Genomic DNA, 26,149 nt, shown 5'->3' with positions numbered 1-26,149 from the left:
TTCAGCAGGGTGATTTAAAAGGTTTGTTTCTTATGCCACTTTCACTGTAATCATTAGTTGGATGACTAGATGACGGTGTATTTGGTGGATGGATTCGTAGCTGAATAGGTATGTGGATAGTCAAGTGGATGAGTGACTGGATAGTGAGGCAGATAATCACATGGCTGAGTGGGAAATGATGGTATGGAGTGGACAAGGGTCCAGAAATTAGATGTATAATGGGTATCTGAGCAGATAGATGGTAACATGAAGGTAAACATACAGATAGTTGGGTGAGCAGTTAAGTAGGTAATGAGTTCATAGTGAAATGAATAAAGAAGTGGGTGAATGGATGGTGACAGTGTGGAGTAGATAAGAATTGTTGGGTGGTGTAGAGATGGGAGGAGGCTTGTGTGGAGCATGAACGGTGGCATGGACCAGTTGTGCAGAATGGTCTGTTCCTGTGCTGTCGACGCTATATAAATAATGGGTAGCTGAGTTGATAGTGGGAGGGATTGGTAAGCAGGTAGTGAGGTAAGTGAGTGAATGCATGGTGAGATAGCTGATAATGTGAGTGGGTGGGTAGATAGTGAGATAGGGGAATAGGTGTATAAGGGTGCTCCTAGGTTAAGAGAACGTCAGGCAAGTAGTGCCATGAGTAAATGGGTAGTGAAATATAGTTGAATATATTGACAGTAAGATGGATGAACTGGGTAGGTCAATAGTGTGATGGTTCATTAGTTCTGTTCACCTTTACAGAGGATAGACTATATTGTCTTTCCTGGTCACAATCCCATAACCATGATGCAAAAAAGATTGTCATGCCTATATATCATTTGCTGATTTTTTTTTTTAAACGTTTTTGCTCCTGCTAATGTATTTTAAGATCTGACATGCTCATTAATTATTTGTGATTTTGTCTAATAGGATAAATGCATTAATGTTTTAATGCTAAAGAAGGTCCAGAGGGAACCAATTAAATCACAGTGATCAGTAATGCTTATAGTAACTGGTAAAAAGAAAACTTGTCATTTTGGCTTCACTACAAATTTACATTGTGCTTTTATACATCATTTAACATAAAGTGAACTCTTCAGTTAAATACAGTTTTTTGAAAATAAATATTGTGGTGAGTACCTTAATAATAAATATTCTGATGACTAATTTAGCTGTCTTTAAAAAAATATATATCCCATTTAATGGTTTCAATTTCATTCTATAATCTGCTCATGTGACCATGTTACAGCTAAATGGCACCATTAGTTTCACATTTGTAGTGCTGGTTAGATACAAATATTTATTATGTCCTAGCATGAGAAATGTTCATTGTCTATTTTGTTCAGGATAGGAATATTTCAGGTTGATCTTTTTTTCATATTTCTGTGTCGTACAATGTCAGGTCCTCTTTTTAATAGTTTGTTATGCACAAAGGAATGTTTGTGAGGAATCATTTTAGTTGTTAGCTGTTTTATTGCAGTTGTTCTCCGTTACAACCAGTAGTTGTACATTGATTATATTGTTAAAACATGTCTCAGTGTACGTAATATAGAAGTACAGAGTGACAGGGAGCAAGCTTTATCTGCTTTTGCTGTTTCCGCACAGCCATCCATCTGTGGGATGTCACAGCCTCTCTAATGTGTTTCACTGGGAATAAAACATTGCTAATGGAAACATTGCTGGTCCTTCCAGACTGTCAACATACCTTTGTACTTTATACAAAATGCAGCCATTGCTTCTAAATATACTGTACAGCAAAGCACAATTGTTCACATTTTTACAATAGGGTATAGATACATCCAGTACAATGTTCTTAACCTAGCAGATCTTGCCGGTAACATGTTCAACCACAGAGGAAAGAACATGATATAATAAATTTTACAGTCTGCAAACTATTATAATTATTATTTTTGCATGACGACGTTCACAATTACTTAAAATTGCTATACCTTGAGTTTCCTTTTTTCCTCCACAAATTGGTAGCTGCAGTTTGGGGTCTGCTGCTGCTCTTATGCCAATACTTTGACATGTTGATTTATAAATGATGGGTAACTAACCCCTTCCCACCGTATAAGGCTCTGAATATGGGCATGGGGGATAGATGTTTAAGCCATGCAGATCCTTAGATGAGGATGAGACTTTCATTAAATCCATGCCATTCTGCAGTGATGGGCTGCTGACATTGTGCTCCAAAAACATTCTGGATCCCGCACTTGGGTGGGCGATTCGCTCTGTCAGGTTATCGCCCAGGCGACGAAGTTGGAAATTACCCCCAAGTTGCTGATGGAAACAGCAAAAGAAAGCTACAGCAAGACAGAATCACAAAGGAGAGTCATTTCTTTTTCTAACAAGCAAAAGATGTAAGTAATTATCTGTGGGTAACTATTGATTCACACATCTGATTTACTGGGCTGCCCTAGCCCATGAGATCATATCAACCTATTGAAATTACAGATGATTTTCTATGTATCCTAAATTATTTTTGAAAATAAATTTCCAGCCTATTAAAATAGTTTTACATAGACTACCTGTTGTGATGTTTGTTATGTGTAGTTGCTTGAATGGTCCCTTTTTTATTCCATCTAAACAGTGGTTGTCTGTCGAATATATAAAAATAATCACTACTTTTTCAAAACTGTTTCTAGAATGACACTCCATCACACCAGACAGGCGGACAACACTGGTGCTTCAGAGTCCAATGCTATACTGACCGCAAAGTCCAAATCAGATTGAGATGAAGAAAAGAAAAACATAAATACTGGAAATCTGAAACAAAAGCAGAAAATGCTACAATACACAGCAGGTACATCATCATTCGAAAAGAGAAAAGACAGGTTATGGTTTCAGTTCCAATGAAGGATCTCTATCTGAAATGTTACATGTTTTTCTCTTCAGATGCTGTGCATTTGTGGCTTTTCTGTTCTTAACCAGCCTAACAGCATAAACATTGATGTGTATGTCAATAGCCTTGCCATTGGAAAGGATAGGAGGAAATTTTAACTAGGAGCTGAATTCAGGGGATAGGGCGACAGCAGTGTAAGACCTGGGTGACTTTAACTCCCCGTCCTCATTGGAGTATGATTGGCGAGCTGCCCACCTGATAGCATCTGGAAGCTGGCAGTCTGCCCATTTTCACAGTACAATATCCGATGGGTCGCCCAAGACCTCTTTAAAGCAGGAAAGCACCTTTTAAAAGGGAGGTTGCATTCCCTGATACCAGATTTGTTTGTTACACTGCTGGAAGATGTATTATTAGCAGAATGAGTCAGAGGGCTGCCCCTTAGGTTTTCTGATGTCTCCCTGGAGACATGAGAGTCAGGACAAGGAAGGAAATACTCTTTTTCAGCACTTGCCTACCCAGGACCAATATCCAGCAGGCCTGGAGAGAGGTGGCAAAGAGAGTAAGTGACAGGAGCCTCACCCCCAGGACCTGGATTCAATATAAGAATAGGTTCAATGATCTCACAAGAGTAACAAGGGTGAGTATAGCTCTTCGTCTCTCCATCTCTCTCAGTAGTACCTGGCAACACTCCTTCCAGCCATTAAAAAAGAAAGGATAACCATGACCTATAATTCACTCAGAACTTCATTATCTCATCAGCTTGGCTCAGTTGGTAATACTCTTGCCTCTGAGTCAGAAGGTATTAAGGTCAAAGCTACCTGAGGGCATTCGATATTCTAGCTTATACCCTTACAGTGCAGTACTGAGAGTGTTCGATTGTTGGGATGTTTCCTTTGGATGTGATGTTAAAGTAGGACGGTTTGCCTATTCAGGTGGATGATAAAGGACCTGTGGAACTATTTAACAAAGAACAAGGAGTGCTGACATTCTGTCCTGAACCAACATTACACAAAATGTTTGTTCATCATTTACATAAACGATTTGGACTTGGGAATCGGAAGTACAATTTCAAAATTTGCGGATGACACCAAATTGGGGGTATAGTTAATACTGAGGCGGACTGCGACAAAATACAGGAAGACATCAATAAACTTGAAGAATTTGCGTGTAATTGGCAAATGAATTTCAATATAGATAAGTGTAAGGTGTTACATTTTGGTAGGAAGAATAAGGAGGCCACATACTGCTTGGAAAATAAGAGTCTAAATGGGGTAGAGGAGCAGAGAGATACACAAATCATTAAAAGCAGTGACGAAGGTTAATAAGGTCATAAAAAAAGCAAAGCACTGGAATTTACTTCTAGAGGAGTAGAATTGAAAAGCAGAGACGTTATGTTAAACTTGTATAGAACCTTGGTTGGATCACACTTAGAGTACTGTGAACAGTTCTAGTCTCCATATTATAAAACAGATATAGAGACACTGGAGACTGTGCAAAAATGATTTACTGGGATGATACAAAAACTGAGAGGTTATACCTATCAGGAAAGATTGAACAGGCTGGGGCTCTTTTCTCTAGAAAATAGAAGACTGAGGGGTGACCTGATAGAGGTCTTTAAGCTTTTGAAAGGGTAAACGTAGAGAAGATGTTTCCACTTGCGGGGGAGACCAGAACTAGGGGCCATAAATATAAGATAGTCACTAATAAATCCAATAGGGATTTCAGAAGAAATTTATTTGCCCAGAGTGCGGTTAGAATGTGGAACTTGCTACCAGAGGAGTATTGAGACGACCAGCATAGATGCATTTAAGGGGAAGCTAGATAAACACATGAAGGAGAAGGGAATAGAAGGATATGCTGATAGGGTTAGATGAAGTAGGAAGGGAGGAGGCTCGTATGGAGCATAAACATCAGCATCGACCTGTTGGGCCAAATGGCCTGTTTCTGTGCTGTGCATTCTATGTTTAAAAAAAAACCATAGGCTGGGAATTTCCTCACAGCTGCTCCCATTCTGCCGCAGTTACTTTGCTGGAAGACTAGTGAAGTTGCGGCAGTGGTGCAGGAACAGCTCTGAGGAAATTCCCGGCCATAATTAACAGGCCATCTTATTACTCTTCTTGCTGTGTGCAAAATGATTGACAATGTACTCCAATTGTATGTAAAGCACTATATATTGATAGCATTATTTTCTTGAGTGGGCTTCTTTATATCATAAGTTTTGAGAATGAGCTCCCTGGACCCTAAGGGGTCTCACTGGAGCTCCATAATATCAATTTTCTCAATTTTTGACTTACTACGAAATTATTTGCGTTAAGGTATACTAATATAAAATATTTTCTGCAATGACAGCACTGTTTTTCTTTGATTTACTGACACTGTCTTGTGTAAATTAAGACAGGTGGTTCTCTTGTAATGTGTGAATATTTCCAAATATCCCCGGAGTGCATCAATATTTGCAGGGGGCCTAGACACACAAATGTTTGAAAATATTTGCAGCCTTTAGTGCCAACTTTGAGACTAACTTTAAAGGGCAAACATTGGGCTTTTTTTTAAAAAGAGAAAATAAATATGTAGGCTTGTATTTTTAAGCAGAACCATCTCTATCTTTCATATTAATCTAGCTCACTCAATATGTGAGCAATTGGGTTTGAATCAGAAAATCTGCCTGCGTTCACTTCAATTTCTTGGCCTAATCTTCATTGGAAACCAACATTTATCTCTATAAGAATGCAAATTTTCATCTCAGGCTATCTGTGAAACACATAAACTCAAGATCTTTAATTTCACTCTTTATTTATAGCTTTTGGATTAAGTATTATTTACAGTAGGTTAAAGATTCACATCACACATCAAGAAGTAGAATAATAAACATTAATCATTTGACAATATCAATTATATCAATATTATTTCTATTGGCAAAGTGAATTTACTTGTGAAACAGGTTTGGTCTTTGGTTCTACACAATCATATCACGTGTATTCCTCAGATCCTGTGAGACTTAAAAGAATTGCTTGCTGGACTGAAGCCTAACATGGATTCCTAGTGGTAGATTTGTAAGCACTCAGCACCTTTCAGGTGATGAGCTGAAGGCCTGGAAACACCCATCAGATTTGAAGCAGGATGATCAGATAAACTAAACCTTCCTTTCAGCTGCTCACAAGTTTGTCTTTTGTGACCAGTCTTCTTCTCTTTCATTTGCTGCCTCTTCTTCCTCAAGGAATGGTGTTTCATTTTGGCTCCTGAGAAGTTTCACACCTGCAAATATGAAAAAGATTCTGCTTACAGACAGACAGACACACCCATCTCTTACTGCACCAACAACTGTTTTTCATCCTTTTTACTGGACAAGATCAAACATTTAAAGTAAGGCTTTTGATCTCTTTAACATTGGTTACTTATCAGCCCAAAATTCCATTGGAAGGGCAATGTTAAGGTACCACAAAATAAATACATTAACCCCATCCTAAACCCACTTGCAAATCTTCCAGTGTGGTGTGTATAGTCCCTTCCAACATCACTCCTGAAATTGTTATATTTAATGTTGAAAATGTTGAATTTCTACTTATTTAAGTGACATAGTACAGACAGATGGCTTGGTGCTATGAAACGTAGTGCACATTAGTAAAAATGCTGCACAAAATCATGTCTCATTAATGAAAAGAAGCCAGGCATTCCCCACAAGGACAAAAGAAAAAATCAGTAGGAAAGTCACTATTGGCATACCTCCCAACTCATGAACATCAACAGCAGATGTCTAAACGTGGGTTATTTAGATTTATCAAATCAAGATCACAAAAAAGCTCTACCAGGCCTCGCCCTCCTCTGCCAAATCCAATCACTACTTTGGGATAATTCTGGAGGGCAAAGATAACTCCAGGCTCCTTTTCTCCAGTACCAACTTCCACCATGAACCCCTCTCCCCTGCCACCCTTAATTAACAACAAGTATGAGGAGCTCATGGATTTCTTTGACACCAAGATTGAGACCATCCATTCAGCTGCCTCTGCTGCTTCCCCCACTTCAACAACAATAACTTGTATTAATGTGGCATATTTAACATAGAAAACATCCTAAGGTACTTCACAGAAGCATAATCAGACAAAACCAACACCGAGCCAAAGAAGGAGATACACTAGGGATGACTCAAATCTTGGCCAAAGAGGTAGGTTTTAAGGAGGAGAGAAAGGTGGTGAAGCAGAGAGATTTAGGGGTAGAATTCCAAAGCTAGAGGCCTAGACAGCTGAAGGCACGGCCACCAATGGTGGGGTGAAGGGAATGAGGGATGTATAAGATGCCAGACTTGGAGGAACGTAGAGTTCTTGGAGGGTTGTAGAGATTGATGAGTTTTAGAGATAGGGAGAGGTGAGGCCATGAAGGAATTTGAACATGAGGATAAGAATTTTAAATTGGAGACACTGGGGGACGAGGAGCCAATGTAAGTCAGCGACAACATGGGTGATGGGTGAGTGGAGTGTGCTGCGTGTTAGAATAGCAGAGTTTTGGATGAGCTGAAATTTATAGAGAGTGAAGGATGGGAGGCCGGCGACAAAAGAATTGGAATAGTCGAGTCTGGAGGTGAAAAAGCTATGGACGAGGGTTTCGGCAGCTTACGGGTTGGAGCAGGGGAGGAGATGGGCAATGTTACGCAGGTGGAACTAGACAGTCTTTGTGATGGGGAGGTTGTGGGGTCTGAAGCTTAGCTCGGGGTCAAATAGGACACCAGGTTGTGAAGTCTGGCTCAATCTAAGACAATGGCTGGAGAGGGGGATAGATTCAGTGGCGAGGGTACAGAGTTTATGTCGGAGGCCGAATACAATGGCTTTTGTGTTCCCAGTGTTTAACTGGAAGGAATTGTGGCTCATCCAGGTCTGGATGTAGGACATGCACTATGCAAATATGGAGGCAGTGGAATGGTTGAGAGGGGTGGTGGAGAGACAGAGCTGGGTGTCGTCAACATGCGTGTGCAACCTGACCTCATGTCTTTCGACGATGTCACCAAGGGGAAGCCTATAGATGAGAATGAGGAGGAGGCCAAGATTCGATCCTTGGGGGCTCCAGACATAACGGTGCGGGGGCAGGAAGACAAGTCATTGCTGAAGATATTCTGGCTACAATTAAATAGGTAAGAGTGGAAGCAGGCGAGGGAGTCGCACTGAGTTGAATAACTGTGGAGAGTCATTGAAGGAAGATGGTGTGGTCGACCATGTCAAATCCTGCAGATTGGTGGAGAAGGACGAGGTGGGATAATACACCGTAATCACAGTCACACATAATGTCATTTGTGACTCTGATTAGGGTTATTTCTGCGCTGTAGCAGGGGCAGAAACCAGATTTTGGAGATTCAAACAGGTACGTGGGAATGATGAGAACAGATTTGGGAGGCAACAACACATTGAAGGACTTCAGAGAGGAAAGGTAAGTTGGAGATTGGATGGTAGTTTGCAGGGTCAGAGGGGTTGAGGGTGTTTTTTTTTTAGGAGGAGGTGATGACAGCAATTTTGAAATGCAGAGGGACAGTACCTGAGAAGAGGGGCCCATTTGCAACGTCAGCTAGCATGGGGGCCAGGAAGGGAAGTTAGGTGGTCAGTTTAGTATGAATGAGGTCAGGAGAGCTGGAGGTGGGTCTCGCGGACAAGATGAGCTTGTAGAGTGCATGAGGGGAGATGGGAGAGAAACTAGAGAAAGCCATAGGTTCAGAGCTAGGCCAGGTGAGAACCCGTAAGGGAGGTTTGGCTTGGCTGGTAAGGAAGGGATGAGGCAGAGGCAGCTGAATGAATTATCTCAATCTTAGTGGCAAAGAAGCCCACATGGTCCTTGCACTTGTTGGAAGTGAGGGTAGTGGAGGGGGCAGTGGTGAGGAATTGAAGGAGACAGTTGTTAGGGGAGAAAAGAAGCGGGGGGTTATCTTTACTTTCAAGAGTCATCCTAGAGTAGTGTGTAGTTTTGGCTGAGGAGAAAGGGCCAATAGTGCTTGATGTGGTCCAGCCAGATCTAACCAGTAGTGTCATGCCCATTAATTTTCCCATACCCACTAAACCAAAACTTCCCCAGTTCCCATGACACTTTAGCCCTGAACCCCTGTCTCTCTCTCTCTCTCTCTCTCTCTCTCATTTCTCTCCATCTCCCCCTAGCTCATCTCATCCATGAGGCTCACCTTCTGCACCTTCAACCTCATTCCCACTTGAACTCCTGACACCCAGCTTCTCTTCCTGGCTCCCATACTAGTTGATACTGGTGGCATGGTCCCCTTTCTCAAAAAAACAATCTTGATTTGTGTGTTGTTGCTAACTATCGCTCCAGCTCTAACTTCCCTTTCCTCTCCAAGGTTCTTGAATATGTTGTCACCTCCGAGCCCATCTCTCATGCAAGATCCTACTTGAATCCCTCCAATCAGGTTTCCACCCTCCTGCATCACCGAAACAGCCCTAACCCAAGTCACAAATGGCATTCTCTGAGACTCTGGCCATGATGCATTATCCCTCCTCATCCTTCTCGACCTCTCTGCAACCTTCAACATGGTTGACTACACCAATTTCCTCTAGCAGCTTTCTTCAGTTTCTAGCTTAATGGGAATGACTTTGCTTGGTTCCACTCTTACCTCTCTGATCATAGCCAGATGATCTCCAGAAATGGCTTCTCTTCCCATCCCCACACCTTCATCTCTAGAGTCCCCCTGGGATTTATCCATGTCTTTCCTCATCTACATGCTGCCCCTTGGTGACATCATCCTCCACCACTTTTCTCGATCCTTCCAATATTTGTCAGGCTGCTTGCTTAACATCCAGTCCTGGATAAGCCATAACTATCTCTAGTTAAACATTGGGAAAACCAAAACCATCATCTTCCGCCTTGCCACCCATTCCATCCCCTCCCTGGCCAATGTCTGAGGCTGAATCAAACATCATAACCTCAGCATCTTATTTGACCCTGACTGAGCTTCCGAGCCTATATCCTTTCCATTATAAAGACTACCTACTTCCACCTCTATAATACCACCCCTCCCCACCAGCCCCCACCCCCCCATAGCCCCTGATGCTGAAACCTTCATCCATGTCTTTGACACCTCCAGGCTCAATTGTTCAAATGCTTGACTGGTTAGCCTCCCAACCTCCATCCTCCGTAAATCTTAGTTCATCCAGAACTCTTCTACCTGTATCCTCTCCTATGCCAAGTCGCGCTTGCCCATCACCCTATCCGTGTTGGCCTACATTGGCTCCCGGTCCCCCAGTGCTTCAACTTTAAATTTCACATCCTTATGTTTAAATTCTGCTATGGCCCCGAACGTTCCTCTGACTCTGGCCTTTGTGCACCCCCTTCCCCCTTTTTGTCTTACCATTGCCTTCAGCTTCCTAGGTTCCACTAAACCCCCCCCACCACCACCACCACCGGCCTCGCAACCTCCTTCTCCTCTAAGACCCTCTTAAAAATCCACCTCTTTGACCAACCTTTTGGCCACCCCTGCTATTCTCTCCTCCTTAGGCTCAGTGTCTGTACTTTCCTCATAACTCTGAAATGGCATAGGACATTTTTCTACATTAAAAGCGTAATATAATGCAATTTTTTTTAATATAGGACATCCAAAAGACAATCTTAAAAAGGTCCATACTATGAATACAGTTACCGGTATCAATATTAAACAATTTGTATGTGTTTATACGGTCAGAAAAATATCTATGAACATTCATCTATTTATAACAGAAAATGTAGGATTAAATTTAACCTCTCACTAATGTGGAATTAAAACACTACCTTAATCAATTCATTCTAGCCAATAACTAAGCTTATCTTGTGCACTTAATAGCCACATACAGTAAAGGACAATTCATATTTGATTATTCATATTAAAATACCATATCTACAAAGGCCAATTGTGAAATTTTGGAGAGCAATAGGACAGTCATTATTAATGTTGATTTCTTCATGCATCCCTTGCATCTTAGAACATATGACGCTAAAGTTTTAACTTTTATGGAGTTTTGGCTAAGTTCCTATTTTACTATCTGTTTAATTACTGTCATTAAGACTTGCTACATTGCAACCGTTTAAGTTGGACTTCATTTCAAAAACTCTAAACACACTTAAGTAACTGTACATAGAGCAAAGGCAAGAACGTTGACTTAGATTCACATCAACCCAACCTGGAATTAGATTGTTTAAACCTCGACACCGATTTATGCCAAGGGATGATTTAAATAGGAAATATACAATAATAAATCATCTGAACGATCAGCACACCCATTAACTCTATTTGAAAGTTATCATTAAATAACAGCACTAAACCTGGAAGCTCACACGCTGAACTAACATCAACTTTCTAGGTGATATATTGAATATCAATCTTGTCACAAGCACAGTTTGTTAGTCATTGTTTACAGACAGACTCATTGTACTCAGATTCTTCTCATACTACATCAGTAGGATCTACAGAACAGATCAATAAGGTTTTAAATTTCAAGATGTATTATTATTCAATAATCCAAACAAATGACCCAATACCATCTTAATTTATTAAAGGCTAACTTGCTCGCACTATTGCCCATAATCAACTGGTATAAATCTCTGACTCTACTAGTATACCATTCTATTATTTATATGGATTAGAATTCACAGATTGTCATAAACGATCAAACAAATGTTATTCCATTGTTTTTGAGGACATCAAGCAGGCATCAGTTTGAGACATGAAACCTTTTCGACCTTTTGCAGCCAATATTGCCATCAATAAACCTCAAATCAGTTATAGCTGGAACTAGATGCAATGTAAACCCCCCTCTACATTGCCCTAGTATGGTGCCTTAACCTCAATGTCCGAAGACACCCCTTGTTGCTTGGTGTGCAGTGTCCATTTCCATTGTTATGCCATTTCCATTGTAATGGCCTGAGTGAGATTTCCATTGCAGTGCCTAATTATGTGCAATAATGAATCTTCAGTCAGTTCTACTCACAGTTTTTCTATTTCTGGGGGTGTCAAAAATTACTTAGGTCATGTAGTAATGATCGAGTAGAGAAGAAAAGATCCGTAAAATCACAAAATAATTACTTCTTGGTCTGTGTCCATTAAATTCTGGCTACAAACACTGATTGTTGAAAGGAATCAACAACTCCAAAAGCTCTGACCAATTCTGATTAACCAATTACTGCCCCCACTGCAGTAATAAAATCTCACACAGCTGAGATAATGTATATTGCACAACCTATTCGATTTGATCTCATGGTTTCAGCTACTTGCCAACAATAATTTCAAAATCTTTTAATAAAAGTGATTAGTCACTATCAGTCCTCAAATATAGCCTGTTTTTCATGTGTTTATTTAGGTTTTATTATTTTGTTGTCAAGGCAAGACTTAATATCCATATCCTGCAGTAACTTTTTGGCAATAGCAAGATATTAAATGGCTTCATTGTAAATCTACCACATTTGTCTCAATAAGCAGGAAAAGGAAATATCCCATGGGGCAACTGAGAGAACCTTTTTTATGTAGTGTAAAATAAAAGGCATGAATCCTATTCCATTTAGATTTCAATAGCAGGTCCATTAGATTTCAATAGCAGGGCAAGATTGGGTACTAAATATTCCTGGATACAAGGTGTTCAGGAAAGATAGGGAAGGAAAGAAAGCAGTGGGGGTGGCAGCATTGATTAAGGAGAATATTGCAGTGCTGGAGAGAGAGGATGTCCTTGAGGGGTCAAGGACAGAATCTGTTTGGTTAGAGTTAAGAAACAATAGAGGCATCGTTACACTACTGGGTGTATTCTACAAGCCACCAACTAGTGGGAAGGATATAGAGGAGCAAATTTGCAGGGAAATTACAGAGAGGCGCAAGAACTATAGAGTAATGATAACTGGAGACTTGAACTATTCGAATATAGTCTGGGATAGTAATAGAGTAAAGGGCAAAGAGGGGGAGGAATTTCTGAAGTGTGTTTGGGAGAACTTTCTTGATCAGTATCTTTCCGGCCAATGAGGAAGGAGGCAATGCTGGATCTGGTTCTGGAGAATGAGGTGGATCAAATGGAGCAAGTGTCAGTGGGGGAACATTTAGGGAACAGTGATCATAGTATCATAAGGTTTAGATTAGTTATGGAAAAGAACAAGGAGCAATCTAGAGTAAAAATACTTAATTGGAGGAGGGCCAATTTCAGTGGGTTGAGAACAGATCTGGCCCGCGAAAATTGGAATCAAAGATTGGTAGGCAAAACTGTAATCGAACAGTGGGCGGCCTTTAAAGAGGAGATGGTTCAGGTACAGTCTAGGTACATTCCCACGAGGGGGAAAGGTAGGGCAACCAAAGCCAGAGCTCCCTGGATGACGAAAGAGATAGAGAGTAAGATGAAGCAGAAAAAGGGGGCATGTGACAGATGTCAGGTTGATAATATCAGTCAGTTCTACTCACAGTTTTTCTATTTCTGGGGGTGTCAAAAATTACTTAGGTCATGTAGTAATGATCGAGTAGAGAAGAAAAGATCCGTAAAATCACAAAATAATTACTTCTTGGTCTGTATCCATTAAATTCTGGCTACAAACACTGATTGTTGAAAGGAATCAACAACTCCAAAAGCTCTGACCAATTCTGAATATAGAAAGTTCAGAGGGGAAGTGAAAAAGGAAATAAGAGCAGCAAAGAGAGAGTATGAGAATAGACTGGCGGCTAATATAAAAGGGAATCCAAAAGTCTTCTGTGGGCATATAAATAGTAAATGGGAAGTAAGAGGAGGGTTCGGACCGATTAGGGATCAAAAAGGAGATCTACGCATAGAGGCAGAGGGCATGGCTGAGGTTCTAAATGAGTACTTTGCATCTGTCTTTACCAAGGAAGAAGATGCTGCCAAAGTCACAATAAAAGAGGAGGTAGTTGAAATACTGGATGGGCTAAAAATTGATAGAGGAGGTACTAGAAAGGCTGGCTGTACTTAAAGTAGATAAGTCAGCTGGTCCAGATGGGATGTATCCTAGGTTGCTGAGGGAAGTAAGGGTGGAAATTGCAGAGCTGCTGGACGTACTTTTCCAATCCTCCTTCAATATGGGCGTGATGCCAGAGGACTGGAGAATTACAAATGTTACACCCTTGTTAAAAAAAGGGTGTAAGGATAAACCTGGCAACTACAGGCCAGTCAGTTTAACCTCGGTGCTGGGGAAGCTTTTAGAAACGATAATCCGGGACAAAATTAACAGTCATTTGGACATGAGTGGATTAATAAAGGAAAGCCAGCATGGATTTGTTAAAGGCAAATTGTGTTTAACCAACTTGATTGAGTTTTTTGATAACAGAGAGGGTTGATGAGGGCAATGCAGTTGATGTGGTGTGAAAGAATGGACTTCCAAAAGGCGTTTGATAAAGTGCCACATAATAAGCTAGCCAGCAAAATTGAAGCCCATGGAATAAAAGGGGCAGTGGCAGCATGGATATGAAATTGGCTGAGTGACAGGAAACAGAGAGTAGTGGTGAACGGTTGTTTTTCGGACTGGAGGAAGGTACACAGTGTTGTTCCCCAGGGGCCGGTACTAGGACCGCTGCTTTTTTTGATATATATTAGTGATTGGACTTGAGTGTACAGGGCACAATTTCAAAATTTGCACACAAAACTTGGATGTGTAGCGAACAGTGAAGGGGATAGTAATAGACTTCAAGAGGACATAGACAGGCTGGTGGAACGGGCGGACGCAAGGCAGATGAAATTTAACCCAGAAAAGTGCAAGGTGATACATTTTGGCAGGAAGAACAAGGAGAGGCAATATAAACTCAATGGCACAATTCTAAAGGGGTTGCAGAAACAGAGAGACCTGGGGGCATATGTGCACAAATCGCTGAAGGTGGCAAGACAGGTTGAGAAATCAGTTGAAAAAGCATACAGGATCCTGGTCTTAATATATTGAGGCATTGAGCACAAAAGCAAGGAAGTTATGTTGAACCTTTATGAAACATTGGTTCGGCCACAACTTGAGTATTGTGTCCAATTCTGGGCACCGCACTTTAGGAAGGATGTGAAGGCCTTAGCTAGGATACAGAAAAGATTTATGAGAGTGGTTGCAGGGATGAGGGACTTCAGTTATGTGGATAGACTGGAGAAGCTGGGGTTGTTCTCCTTAGAGCAGAGAAGGTTGAAAGGAGATTTGATAGAAGTGTTCAAAATCATGAAGGTTTAGATAAAGTAAATAAAGAGAAACTGTTCCCATTGGTGGAAGGGTTGAGAACCAGAGGACACAGATTTAAGGTGATTGGCAAAAGAACCAAGGCTACATGAGGAAAAACTTTTTTAAGCAGCGAGCAGTTAGGATCTGGAATGTGCTGCCTGAAAGGGTGGTGGAAGCAGATTCAATGGTGGCTTTCAAAAAGGAATTGGATAAATACTTGAAGGAAACAATTTGCAGGGTTACGGGGAAAGAGCGGGGAAATGGGACTATCTAGATTGCTCTTACAAAGAGCCAGCATGGGCTTGATGGGCCAAATGACCTCCTTCTGCGCTATATCCATTCTATAATTCTATGATTAAAAGAATGACTATGCTGCTGGATTATAGGATTGCATCCTTTTTAACAAGTTTATACTTTGGTTATAATGGGAGAAAATCTAACAACCAAACTCACAAAATGCAAACAAAGCTTCAAACATCTGCAGGCTTGACTTACTTTATATTTCTTTGCCTGTCTGTTCTCTTTCCCAACACCCCAGTGCTGCTACTTGGCACACACTTCTTCCTCTAGCCAGATGGATGTCACATTTGCTGTCAATGCCACACTATGATTAGCTGGTCGGAAGTATGTTTCTGCTTACCTAGTCCCACAACTTTTACTTTCCTCCAAGATAAAGCACTTTTGTACTCTGAAGCCTTCTGTCTGGTGACCTGACAAAGAACTGGGTGAATTTCACAGAATGAGAACTGTCAAACTGGAATGCCAAACTTTGACATTGTGGTTGGAAGCCCAGCAATCTGACTAAAGCTGCTTGTCCAGTATCTAGAGTTCTACATGGTCGATATCAGATTGTACGTATCAGCTCCAACAACTCTCAAGAAGCTCGACATCATCCAAGATAAAGCAGCCCGCTTGATTGGCACCCCAACCACCACCCTAAACATTCACTCCCTTCACCACCGGCGCACTGTGGCTGCAGTGCGTACCATCCACAGGATGCACTGCAGCAACTCGCCAAGGCTTCTTCGACAGCACCTCCCAAACCCGTGACCTCTACCACCTAGAAGGACAAGAGCAGCAGGTACATGGGAACAACACCACCTGCACGTTCCCCTCCGAGTCACACACCATCCCAACTTGGAAATATATCACCGTTCCTTCATCGTCGCTGGGTCAAAATCCTGGAACTCCCTTCCTAACAGCACTGTGGGAGAACCTTCACCACACGGACTGCAGCGGTTCAAGAAAGCGGCTCACCGCCACCTTCTCAAGGGCAATTAGGGATGGGCAATAAATGCTGGCCTCGCCAGCGACGCCCACATCCCATGAACGAATAAAAAAAAATAAGGCAGACGTTAAGACATGTCTGAAAAAAAGTCTTGAACACAATGCATGAATAAGGATTTATATTTGAAACAACTTCTTAACCTTTCACAATGTTGATCCAATCAATAACCTGCAACATAAATCTGTAAATATTAAGTTTTTGTTAAAGCTTGGGAGGACATTCCCTATCAAACATCATCTTTTTAAAAAAAAAATTGCATTATCATAAAGATTTCTAGCACGAGAAAATGTAATGCATAATAAAACATTTATTTGCTGCAATTTCAAATAAATTAAAAATTCTACTTGGATACAATTTTCAATTATACACAGAATATGAGTAATAAAATATTTAGTGAATCTGGATCTCATTGCATTTTACCAATTGTAAGATGTTCTGTTAAACAAAATAAGCATTGGGGTAGAAATCGCTAAGAGGTGAACCAACTATTCGCCGCTCCATAGATTTATTCTAACCCACCACATTACCACGGTCGTTTCTTCGGCACTTCCTTGAATAGGAAGCAGAGAAGAGCCAGCATCAGTTCAAGCGAAGCAAGGATCTTGGGAGAAGTGAGAGGATCACACTCTCGCCTTGACCAATCAGATCACAGCATTTTTGACATGCTGCCTTAACTATCTTTCTCTGCAGGCTTGGTACATTAAACCAGGAAGTACAAGGTACAACATTAAAATGTAAAATCAGTTATAGACAGTGAAAAAAAAAGGGTAAGAAATAATTGAATTAAAGAGACAGAAGGAAAAAGTAAAAGAAAAAATAATTTTTGAAGTTTTAAAATTTTTGTTTTAATGACCAAAAACTATTTCAAAATAAGAAGTAATGAGACTCCACATTTTAAAGAGTTAATTTTTAATTGGCAGTCTTGAAGACTTACCGGTCAAGTTTAGACCCGCATTTTTAAGCCAACCTGTTTGGTGGCGTAATTCGTTACTTTCCAGCTGGGCGGATGAGCAAGTTTGCGCTTTTTCAATGATTTCTCTGATTGCAGCATGCGATGTCCCTTTAATTCGAAGCAGTCGGAGCAAGTTCCGGATTTCCGCGTTTCACTGCGTATGTGCGAACGCCGGAACTTGCTCCTTCATTTCGCCACTAACAACGGTGAGCGCTGTTGAGCTGTGCATTATTTCCCAAGCGATTTCTGCCAATTTCTCTAATAATAACGGCGTCTTACACAGAGGGCTCGATTTTACCGGCGGGTTTCCTGTGCGTTTCCAGCAGGGGGGCCCCGAAAATCCCGATATCCAGGCACGTGACCGGATCGCGCCACGATCCCGCCCACTTCCGGGTTCCCCGATGACGTGCGGGGGCGCGTGCGTAGCCCCCGCTGGTGGGAATCCCACAGGCAATTAAAGCCAGCGGGATGCCACTTGAGTGTATTTATTTTGCTTGTTCAGGTCATTAACTGACCTGATTAAGGGACTATGTGTGATTTTGGAGAAACATGGGACTGTTTCACACACTGGGGGAAACAGTCCCAGTTGAACTGGACGTGTTGCAGCCGTCAGCCTGTGGCAGCTGCAAAGGTCCATTTGACAGGTTGGGGGGGGGAGACCCTCACCCATTGCAGGAGGCCGCTCTGTCACTTGGGACAAAGTGTGGCCTCCACCACCCCCCTCCTGACGGTCAAAGTCACCAACCTGCACACTCACCCCCGGGGTCCGGAGACATGTGCCTACCTTGCGGACCCCCTCAGATGTACATATTGCGGATGGGGGCCGCCGTAGCTGCAGTCATGACCTCCTCAGAGGGCGCACAACATCGCCAGCCTCGCCATCCACGCCGTCCACCTCTGACACGTGGAGCTCGACAACAGAGTGCTGTGACACATCCACCTGTACAGCAGGAGGGAGGGCGACCGCAGAGAGAGACACGTCGCAGAGGGCACTACCCTCGCCACAGGGTCCACAGACCGAGGCGCAGCTCCCCGGACCTCTCCGAGCAGCAGTGCACACGGAGGCGCAGATTCACTCGACATGTAGTCGTGGACATCTGCAGCCTCTTTCATGCCGAGCTGCTCCTGGTTGGCCCCAGCACCATCTGCTTACCTGTCGCTGCCAAAGTCACCACTGCCCTCCACAACTTCTCCACCGCATCCTTCCAGGGTGCAGCTGGGTACACCGCCGATGTCTCTCAGTCGTCTGCACGGAAGAGCCCTGCAAATACACCTGCACCTACTCTGCAGTAACACAATGGGTGGCATCAGTGGTGGGTCCTCATAGTGATACCCAGGAGCGGGCATTATTGCACAAACAGACAGGATTCGCGGAGACATGGCAGTGGTGGTGCCAATATAATGTGTGATGTGAGTTGTTCTGAAATTCAATATAGGTAACACCCATGGCAAACCCTCAAACACCCTTGTGCATCCCCTTCATGCTCACGACACGTTTGCCTTACGCTGCCTACTGCACATATGTGATGCATGCCCTGTGGCTGCAGCACAGGTGGTGGCAGGTTGAGTGAGGCTGACCGTGAAAGAGATGCACGAGAGGGTGAGTATGGGATAGAGCCATGAGATTAGATGAAGATTGGGTTGAGTGGTAGTGGCGGGATGAGTACTGGCGAGGTGAGTAGGTGCAGGTAAGATGAGGATGGGGTTTGAGTGAGTATGAGGGGTGATGTGACAGAGTAGTGTTGGCGGTGCCGAAGGAGATGTGGGGTGGGGGCAGTGTTGTGGCAGACGGAGTGTAGGGGAAAGACTACGTGTTCTCACTGTGGCTGACCTACTGCGGTCATTGGAGCACCTCCTGCACTGTATGCAGGTGGGCGATATGTTGGTGGTGCAGGTGACCTCCTCTGCCACCTCGAGCCAGGCCTTCTTGGTGGCAGAGGCAGGCCGCTTCCTCCCACCCGCCGGGTGAAAGAGCTCTGTCCTCCCCCTCCTCCTCACCCCATCTGATGATACCTGGGGTGAGGCATCATTAAACTGGGAGCAGCCTTCCCCCAGGGCTGCTCCATGCTGTAATTTGTTCCATTGGTTGCAGCATCTGTCAGTGGAGGACTGCCCCTTTAACTAGAGAGCCTCCAGCTGACAGATCGTACTGCGCATGCGCAGCCCGCCCGACGCGCAGACCAGCAGCGCGGAGCCCGGAAGAGCAGGTAAGTGGCTCCTATTAGTGTGTTGCCTGCTACGATCGCGCGGGCAACCCACTAATTTCACCGAGCGTGTTGACCACGCTCCCGAAACCCAACCCGCCGGAAACCCGCAGGCCTGGTAAAATCGAGCCCAGAGTGTTGTGTATCAAAGACTGTTATTTTGAGGGAACTTCTGTATTTGTAGAATATGAATATTTTAAATGTACAAGAAGGAAAAGTAATTGCCTGTTTCAAAGAATTTTAATTGTCATGGTCAACTAGTACATCAACTTTCATTTGAATTTTTTTAATAGCTGTTTATTACTATATGTGATTTTTTTTGAGTCTGCCCTTAACATTATTTGGGGTTGTCTTGCTTTTGGATACTGTCTATTATCATTACATTGTGCTGTAGGTGATGTACTATATAATTTCAGCATGATGTACTGAAATATTGTATGCATATGCAAATAAAGGGCCTAACCCCTGATCAATGCTCCCTTTAACAAATTGGTTTGCCCTGAATGCCAAGCTGGCTGCGTTCAGGAAAACCAGGTTTATATGTAGCCTAACCAGTGGACCTTAAAGGGACTGCTACAGGCCGCCACCAATTAAAAAAAATACTTACCTGAATGAGGAGCCGGGAGGTGCAGGAGTGCTCCTCCCAGCTCAAACTATGGGCTGCTGCCAGCCACCGTTAGCCCCCCTCCCAATCGCTGCCTCAACCCCTTCCTCTCCTGATTGTTGCCTCGACCCCTCTCGATCACCCCCTTCACTCCTTCCCAATTACTCCCCCCCCCCCCCCCCCCCCTCCGCTTCTCCCAGTCACCACCCTCTCTCCTGATCACTCACCGCACTTTCAAGATCTACCTGAGGGCTGCTGCTGAGGACACAGTGGTCTGAAATTCAAATGATCATTGCTGGCGAGCTACCTTGGGATGCTCAGCAGGCATCTGCAGCTCACCACTCTGATGTAAATGATGCCCAAAGCCCAATTTTGGGTGAGCCTTGGGCCTACCCATTCGGTCGCAGGGACTGATCCTGTTGGCTTGAACCAATTTCTAGGCCTATGTCTTTAAAGAGTTGAAAGAAACAAGATTTCCATTGTCCCATAAATAGACATGGACAAGAACTAGTTGTAATGGTTCAACCTTTACACTGTGAGATCAATGAAGATTGTTTGTGGTGAGGGCATACAATCGGAAGACAGTTGATGAACATAGAATAGAATTTTCAGGAAAACATGCCTATTGATTGGAGAAGGTCATTGGAATGGAAAAGAGAAGACTAGGAGAGATATTAGAGCCTTGGGGAACCTCTAAGTTGAATAAAGAGTCAGAGAATGAGCCATGAACCACAGCGCAAACATAGAAATTTAAGAGGAAACTAGATAGCAATGAATATAGCTTGATTCTTTTATAATTGCAAAACATAAAACCCGTACTTGTTCAATTAAACATGCACTTTACGGTTACTAAAAGTGGTGTTTTGGGGGGATAAGGAATGTGAAACCTGCATAGTGGTAAATATTTTCACTAACTTTGTATAAAAATTGTAGGGGGTTAAATTCGATAACCCCCAAATCCGGGCGCGGGGGTCGAGGTGCGCGATTAACCCCTGCCCAGTCGTTCCAATGCAGGCAGCACATGAGATTCGTGCTGCCTGCTCATTTGCCTGATTCCAATGTGAGCAGCCAGGCCTAGCGGCGTTGTTCAGTGACTTCTCACCAGCGGGGGAGCCCAGATATCGGGTGGGTGGCTCGCACCTCTTAAAGGCAGCCTGCACCTCTTATTTGCAAAAAAGAAGATATAGGTTCGCACGGAGTCTGAACAGAGATCAGACATCGCACAAGTAAAACAAAGATGCAGGTCCTGTCCCTATGTTTACAAGCTGTTGAGTTATGTTAAAACACTGAATAAAGGTTGCGCACTACTAAATCCCACATCCTCCAATCTGCACGCCAGACCTCACCAATCTGCCGATTTGAGTTGGTGCCAGGCCTACGAGAGAACTTGCACCAAGGTTCTCTGATGATGCACTAGAGGCCTTGGTTCAAGAGTTGGACAGAAGGAGGGGCATCCTATATCCGCAGAGGGGCAAGATGCCCTCCAGACATATATTCAAGAGGCAGTGGGAGGCAGTAGGGGACGAAGTCAATGCCAGGCGCGTAGCACCACGAACATGGATGCAGTGCAGGAAGAATTTCAATGCTTTGGCACGAGTGGTCAAGGTAAGTGAGGCCAACTGTCAAGTGGCACCTCCTACCAACTGCACCACTAGCCTCATCCACTGCTCCACGGACTACAGCCCCCATCACCCACCTACCAACAAATTCTTTCAATCAGTATTCAACTTTTCCAACCAGATGCTTCCTCTCACCCTCACACATTACCATTGTTGCAAGCTGCATAGCCACAACTCACAGGTTACACACATTGGCAACTATTCAACTATGACAGGCACATCACCCAAACATCCTGCAGGACACTCACCAACACACGACCCGCTTTCTTGCACATAACAGAAGACAGCAAGTGGCAGTGGCATTTAGCTCCTCGAGTCTGTTCTGCCATTCAATGAGACCATGGGTGATCTGTGACCTAACTCCATATACCCGCCTTAGCCTTTTAATCCCTTAATAGTCTTGGTTAACAAAAATCTATTAATCTCAAATTTAAAATTCACAAAAGAGCCAGCATCAACGTCCGTTTGCAGAAGAGAGTTCCAAACTTCTACCACCCTTTATATGTAGAAGCGTTTTCTAACTTCATTCTTGCAAGTCCTGGCTCTAAATTTTAGGCTATGTCCCCTAGTCCTAGAATTCAAGTATAGGAGACCTCCAAAAACAGGTACAAATGCATCAGCAGCCAGAATAATCCAGCAACTAACCTGTAAATCCTGCATGGTCCCTTTAAATAGCGCTGGTGGGGGGGTCCTCTAGGCTGTCTACGATATGTTCAGCTGTTCGTGGTTAAGACAGTGCGTTGGCTAGAGTGTTGAGTGCCAAAATAGTATCTATCCCTTTAAATCAGCATTGCACACTGATCTAACACATATTCTCCTTATGTTACATGCAGCCGGTGTTCGTTATCTGCGCGTGCGCAAACACCTTTACCAAGATGGCATCCAGGGCACCTCACGCTAGAAGCAGCGCGAGCATTCCAGACAACATTTTGGGACCTTAGGAGGTCACGTAGCGCCTAAAAAACGGGCGCTATGCGGCCGAATTTATAGCCGTAATATGATAACATGAATGAGGAAAATTAATAACAAAATGGCCTAGAAATTAAGGCATATAAAAAGCACCTAAGCATCCAATATGGTGGACTTCGTGTGCACATTACACGCCAAAGATCACCGCCTGCCATATTGGTGAAGGCAGAAAAGGAGGCGTCCACAGCCCACGCTTGAAACAGGTATTAGGTCTTTTGCATAAGCGAAAAGGGTACCTTATCACCTGTTTGAGGCTCCCTATGCAAATTTGGACTACCTTGAACGCAGCAGGTGTCAGGCTGGCTGCATTCAGGGAAATGTGGTCTATATGCAGCTTAACCAGTGATCCTTAAAGGGACCACTGGAGGACACCCCAAAAAGGTAAGTTTTAAAAAAAATACTTACCTGAACGTGAATCCAAGGCACGTCACAGGAGCGTGATCAGTCAAAAATTGACACCGAACCAAAAAAGGAAACCAAAAGAAGGAGAAAAGTGACCAAAAACTTGGTCAAAGAGGTAAGATTTAAGAAGTGTCTTAAAGGAGGAGAGAGAGGTGGAAAGGTTTAGGGAGGGAATTCCAGACCTTACGGTCGAGACAGCTGAAGGTACAGCCACCAATGGTTGGGTGAAGGAAGTCAGGGATGCATAAGAGGTCAGAGTTGGAAGAACAAAAAGTTCTCGGAGGGTTGGAGGGTTGGAGGAGGTTACAGAGATAGGGAGGGGCGAGGCCATGGAGGGATTTGAACACGAGGATGAGAATTTTAAAATCAAGGCGTTGCCGGACCGGGAGCCAACGTAGGTCAGCAAGCACAGGGGTGATGGGTGAGCGGAATTTAGTGCAAGTTAGGATATGGGCAGCAGAGTTTTGGATGAGCTTTCGCTTATTGAGGGTGGAAAATGGGATGCAGGCCAGGCGAGCATTGGAATGGCCGAGTCTGGAGATACCAAAATCATGGATGAGGGTTTCAGGAGCAGATGAGGTGAGGCAGGGGTGGAGATGGGCGATATAACAGATGTGGAATTCGGCAGCATTTGTGATGGAAAGGATATGGAGTCAGAAGTTCAACTCAGGTCAAATAGGACGCCGTGGTTGCGAACAGTCTGGTTCAGCCTAAGACAGTAGCCAGGGAAGGGGATAGAATCAGCAACTAGGGAACGGAGTTTGTGGCTCATCCAGAACTGAATGTTAGACAAGCAGTCAGACAACACAGAGGCAATGGAGGGGTCGAGAGAGGTGGTGGTGAGGTAGAGCTGGGTGTCGTCAGCGTACATGTGAAGACTGACATCATATTTTCAGATGATAGTGCCGAGAGGCAGTATGTAGATGAGAAATAAGAGGGGCCCAAGGACACATCCTTGGGGGACACCAGAAGTAACAGTGCGAGGGCGGGAAGAGAAGCCATTGCAGGAGATTCTCTGGCTACGGCTGGAAAGTTAAGAATGGAACCACTCAGCTGGACAACAGAGGAGAGGCATTGGAGGAGGACGGTGTGGAAAACGTTGTTAAAGACTGCAGACAGGTCGAGGAGGATGAGGAGGGATAGTGCACCATGATCACAGTCACATAGAATGTCATTTGTGATTTTGATTAGGGCTGTTTCAATGCTATGGCAGGGTCCAAATGAATAAACATGAATACATGTGTAGTACCCAACCCACTAAACAGTTGGACTATTTCCCAACGAACCATCTTGGCACATTTTCTTTAAAATAACAAGAATCTCCTGCAAGGGCAAGCATGGATTTTAGGAAGGGAAAGTAACAGACGAGAAGTTATTTATTTTAAAAGGGTCAATAGCCCTGCATTAATTTAGCCAATGAATATAGTTGACAGTAAGAGCTTGAGGACCATCCCAGCTCCACTCCAATTTACAGGTTAGAAACAAGTGTTGTGAGGTGACTTCATATAACTGGGTTCTGATGAAGGGCCACACCCAAAACTTCAACCATTCTTACTTTCTTTTTCAGATGTTCACATTCAACAATTTTCTGTTTTTTTTTAAAACAGCCAATAGTTATGATGGAGTGTCAGTTCACAAGCCTAAAGCTACAGCTTAGACCTGTTTGTGAACAATATTCATGGCTGAAGTGAGCAAAAGCTCTGATACACTGTATTAGAACCTCCACGAGGGGATTGGTGTGCCAACAATCTGATGGGAATAGTGTTATAGCACTGTGACCATTTTGTAATATTCTTACAGTCCATATACCTATAATAAAATCATTTTAGTTTCAAAAACACCTCATAAAAATGTTGTCAAATCATAGTCAGTAGGTTTGCACCCTTCAGATCTGAGGATTCCTGAATTCTCCAGTCAATTTTCCTCTCTCTTGGACTTAGTTCACTTAGGCCAGGAATTTCTCAGAGCTGCTCCCGCTCCACTGCCGTAACTTTGCCGAGAGTTTACTCGTGTAAATGGGGTTTCTGCTGTACTTCCTGCAAAGTTAAGGCAGCGGAACAGGAGCAGCCCTGAGGAAATTCAGTTCCTTCAGTGTCTGGTTGTCGGAGACAGTCTAAAATTAAATTTATTACCTTAGACAACTGAGTAAATTTACCATTTATTGCTTGAATGAAAAGTTATTTGTACTACTTATGCGTTACCGTAATACATTATTTTGGTTATAATTTCTTCAATGCTTTGGGTTTTGCTAAAGTCAAATGTTGAATCTAAACTGCTCTGTTATAATAAATCTAAACTTATTTCCATTTTAAGAGTATTTCATGGAGAACTAGTTTATTTTGAAAGGGTTATACTACTTTTGTTTACACAAACTAGTTAATTTAGCAAAACAGTATCATTTCCAGCAGTGAGTCCCAGAGTAATTTTTAAAGTACATCTAGATGACTGTGTTCCTTCCTCTGTAAAGAAGCCAGGTTCTGAAAATAAAATGGCAGGATTCATAATCTTGCTTAATATGCAACAGAAAGTCTACCTGTCACGAGTGGTGGCTGGTGCTGAAAGGGAGTGTCTTTCCGCCGAGGTTTCAAAGATTGCTCATCTGTGTCTGTTTCTGTCTGTTGTTGCTGTGAACTTCTTGAGAACTGTTGAGGCACATCGTCATTACATTTAAGGGGAACTGCCTGTTCAGTTCCTGTAACTGTGATAGAAATAACTGTTCAAAGCCATGTGATGTAGCAGTCACTACAATGACAACAAATTTTTCCCAATACTGAGTTACAGATAATATAATATGTTTCAGTAAGTTGTGTCGGCTGCAGGAAAAGCTGCTTCCCTTTAGGAAGAGTGGCGATTACCCTCCAGATAAAGGTTATACTCCATATACCAATAGTCCATTAAGATATCTAACTGGAAAAATTGTAAGTGTAATAGCACCATGTGGGGGAGGGAAGGAGGAGGGGGGAGTAGGCCAAATGATAGGAAGGGAGAGGGGGGGAGAGGAAGGGATGGGGTGATTTCAGGAGAGGAGGGGCAAGAGAAAGGAGGAGGGGGAAGAAGGAGGGGGAGAGAGAATGGAAGGGGAGAGGAAAGAGGCGGAGAGGGAGAAAAGGCAGTGGATGAGTAAAGGAGCAGGAGGAGGGGAAGAGAGGAGGGGAGGAGAG

At 43.2% G+C, this 26,149-nt stretch overlaps 1 protein-coding gene across 3 annotated transcripts in view; it reads right to left on the bottom strand.

Annotated features, from left to right (window-relative positions):
* Positions 1–5,594: 5,594 nt before the first annotated feature.
* The window catches only part of ppp1r1c (protein phosphatase 1, regulatory (inhibitor) subunit 1C), a 97,871-nt gene continuing 77,316 nt past the window's right edge, over positions 5,595–26,149 (bottom strand). For 2 of the 3 annotated variants that reach the window (XM_067987675.1, XM_067987676.1), the window contains exons 6-7: positions 25,522–25,686; positions 5,595–6,073 (exon numbers count right to left, since the gene is read on the bottom strand). In XM_067987675.1, the coding sequence (XP_067843776.1) occupies positions 5,973–6,073; positions 25,522–25,686 (266 nt within the window). In that variant the 3' untranslated portion in view covers positions 5,595–5,972. The remainder of the gene's footprint in view (positions 6,074–25,521; positions 25,687–26,149) is intronic. The other variant, XM_067987677.1, reaches the window with a different exon arrangement.

Source organism: Heptranchias perlo, chromosome 7, assembly GCF_035084215.1.
Source record: "Heptranchias perlo isolate sHepPer1 chromosome 7, sHepPer1.hap1, whole genome shotgun sequence".
Taxonomy (NCBI): Eukaryota; Metazoa; Chordata; class Chondrichthyes; order Hexanchiformes; family Hexanchidae; genus Heptranchias; species Heptranchias perlo.
The sequence above is the reverse complement of the archived record's forward strand: the minus strand, read 5'-3'. Positions and strand labels throughout refer to the sequence as shown.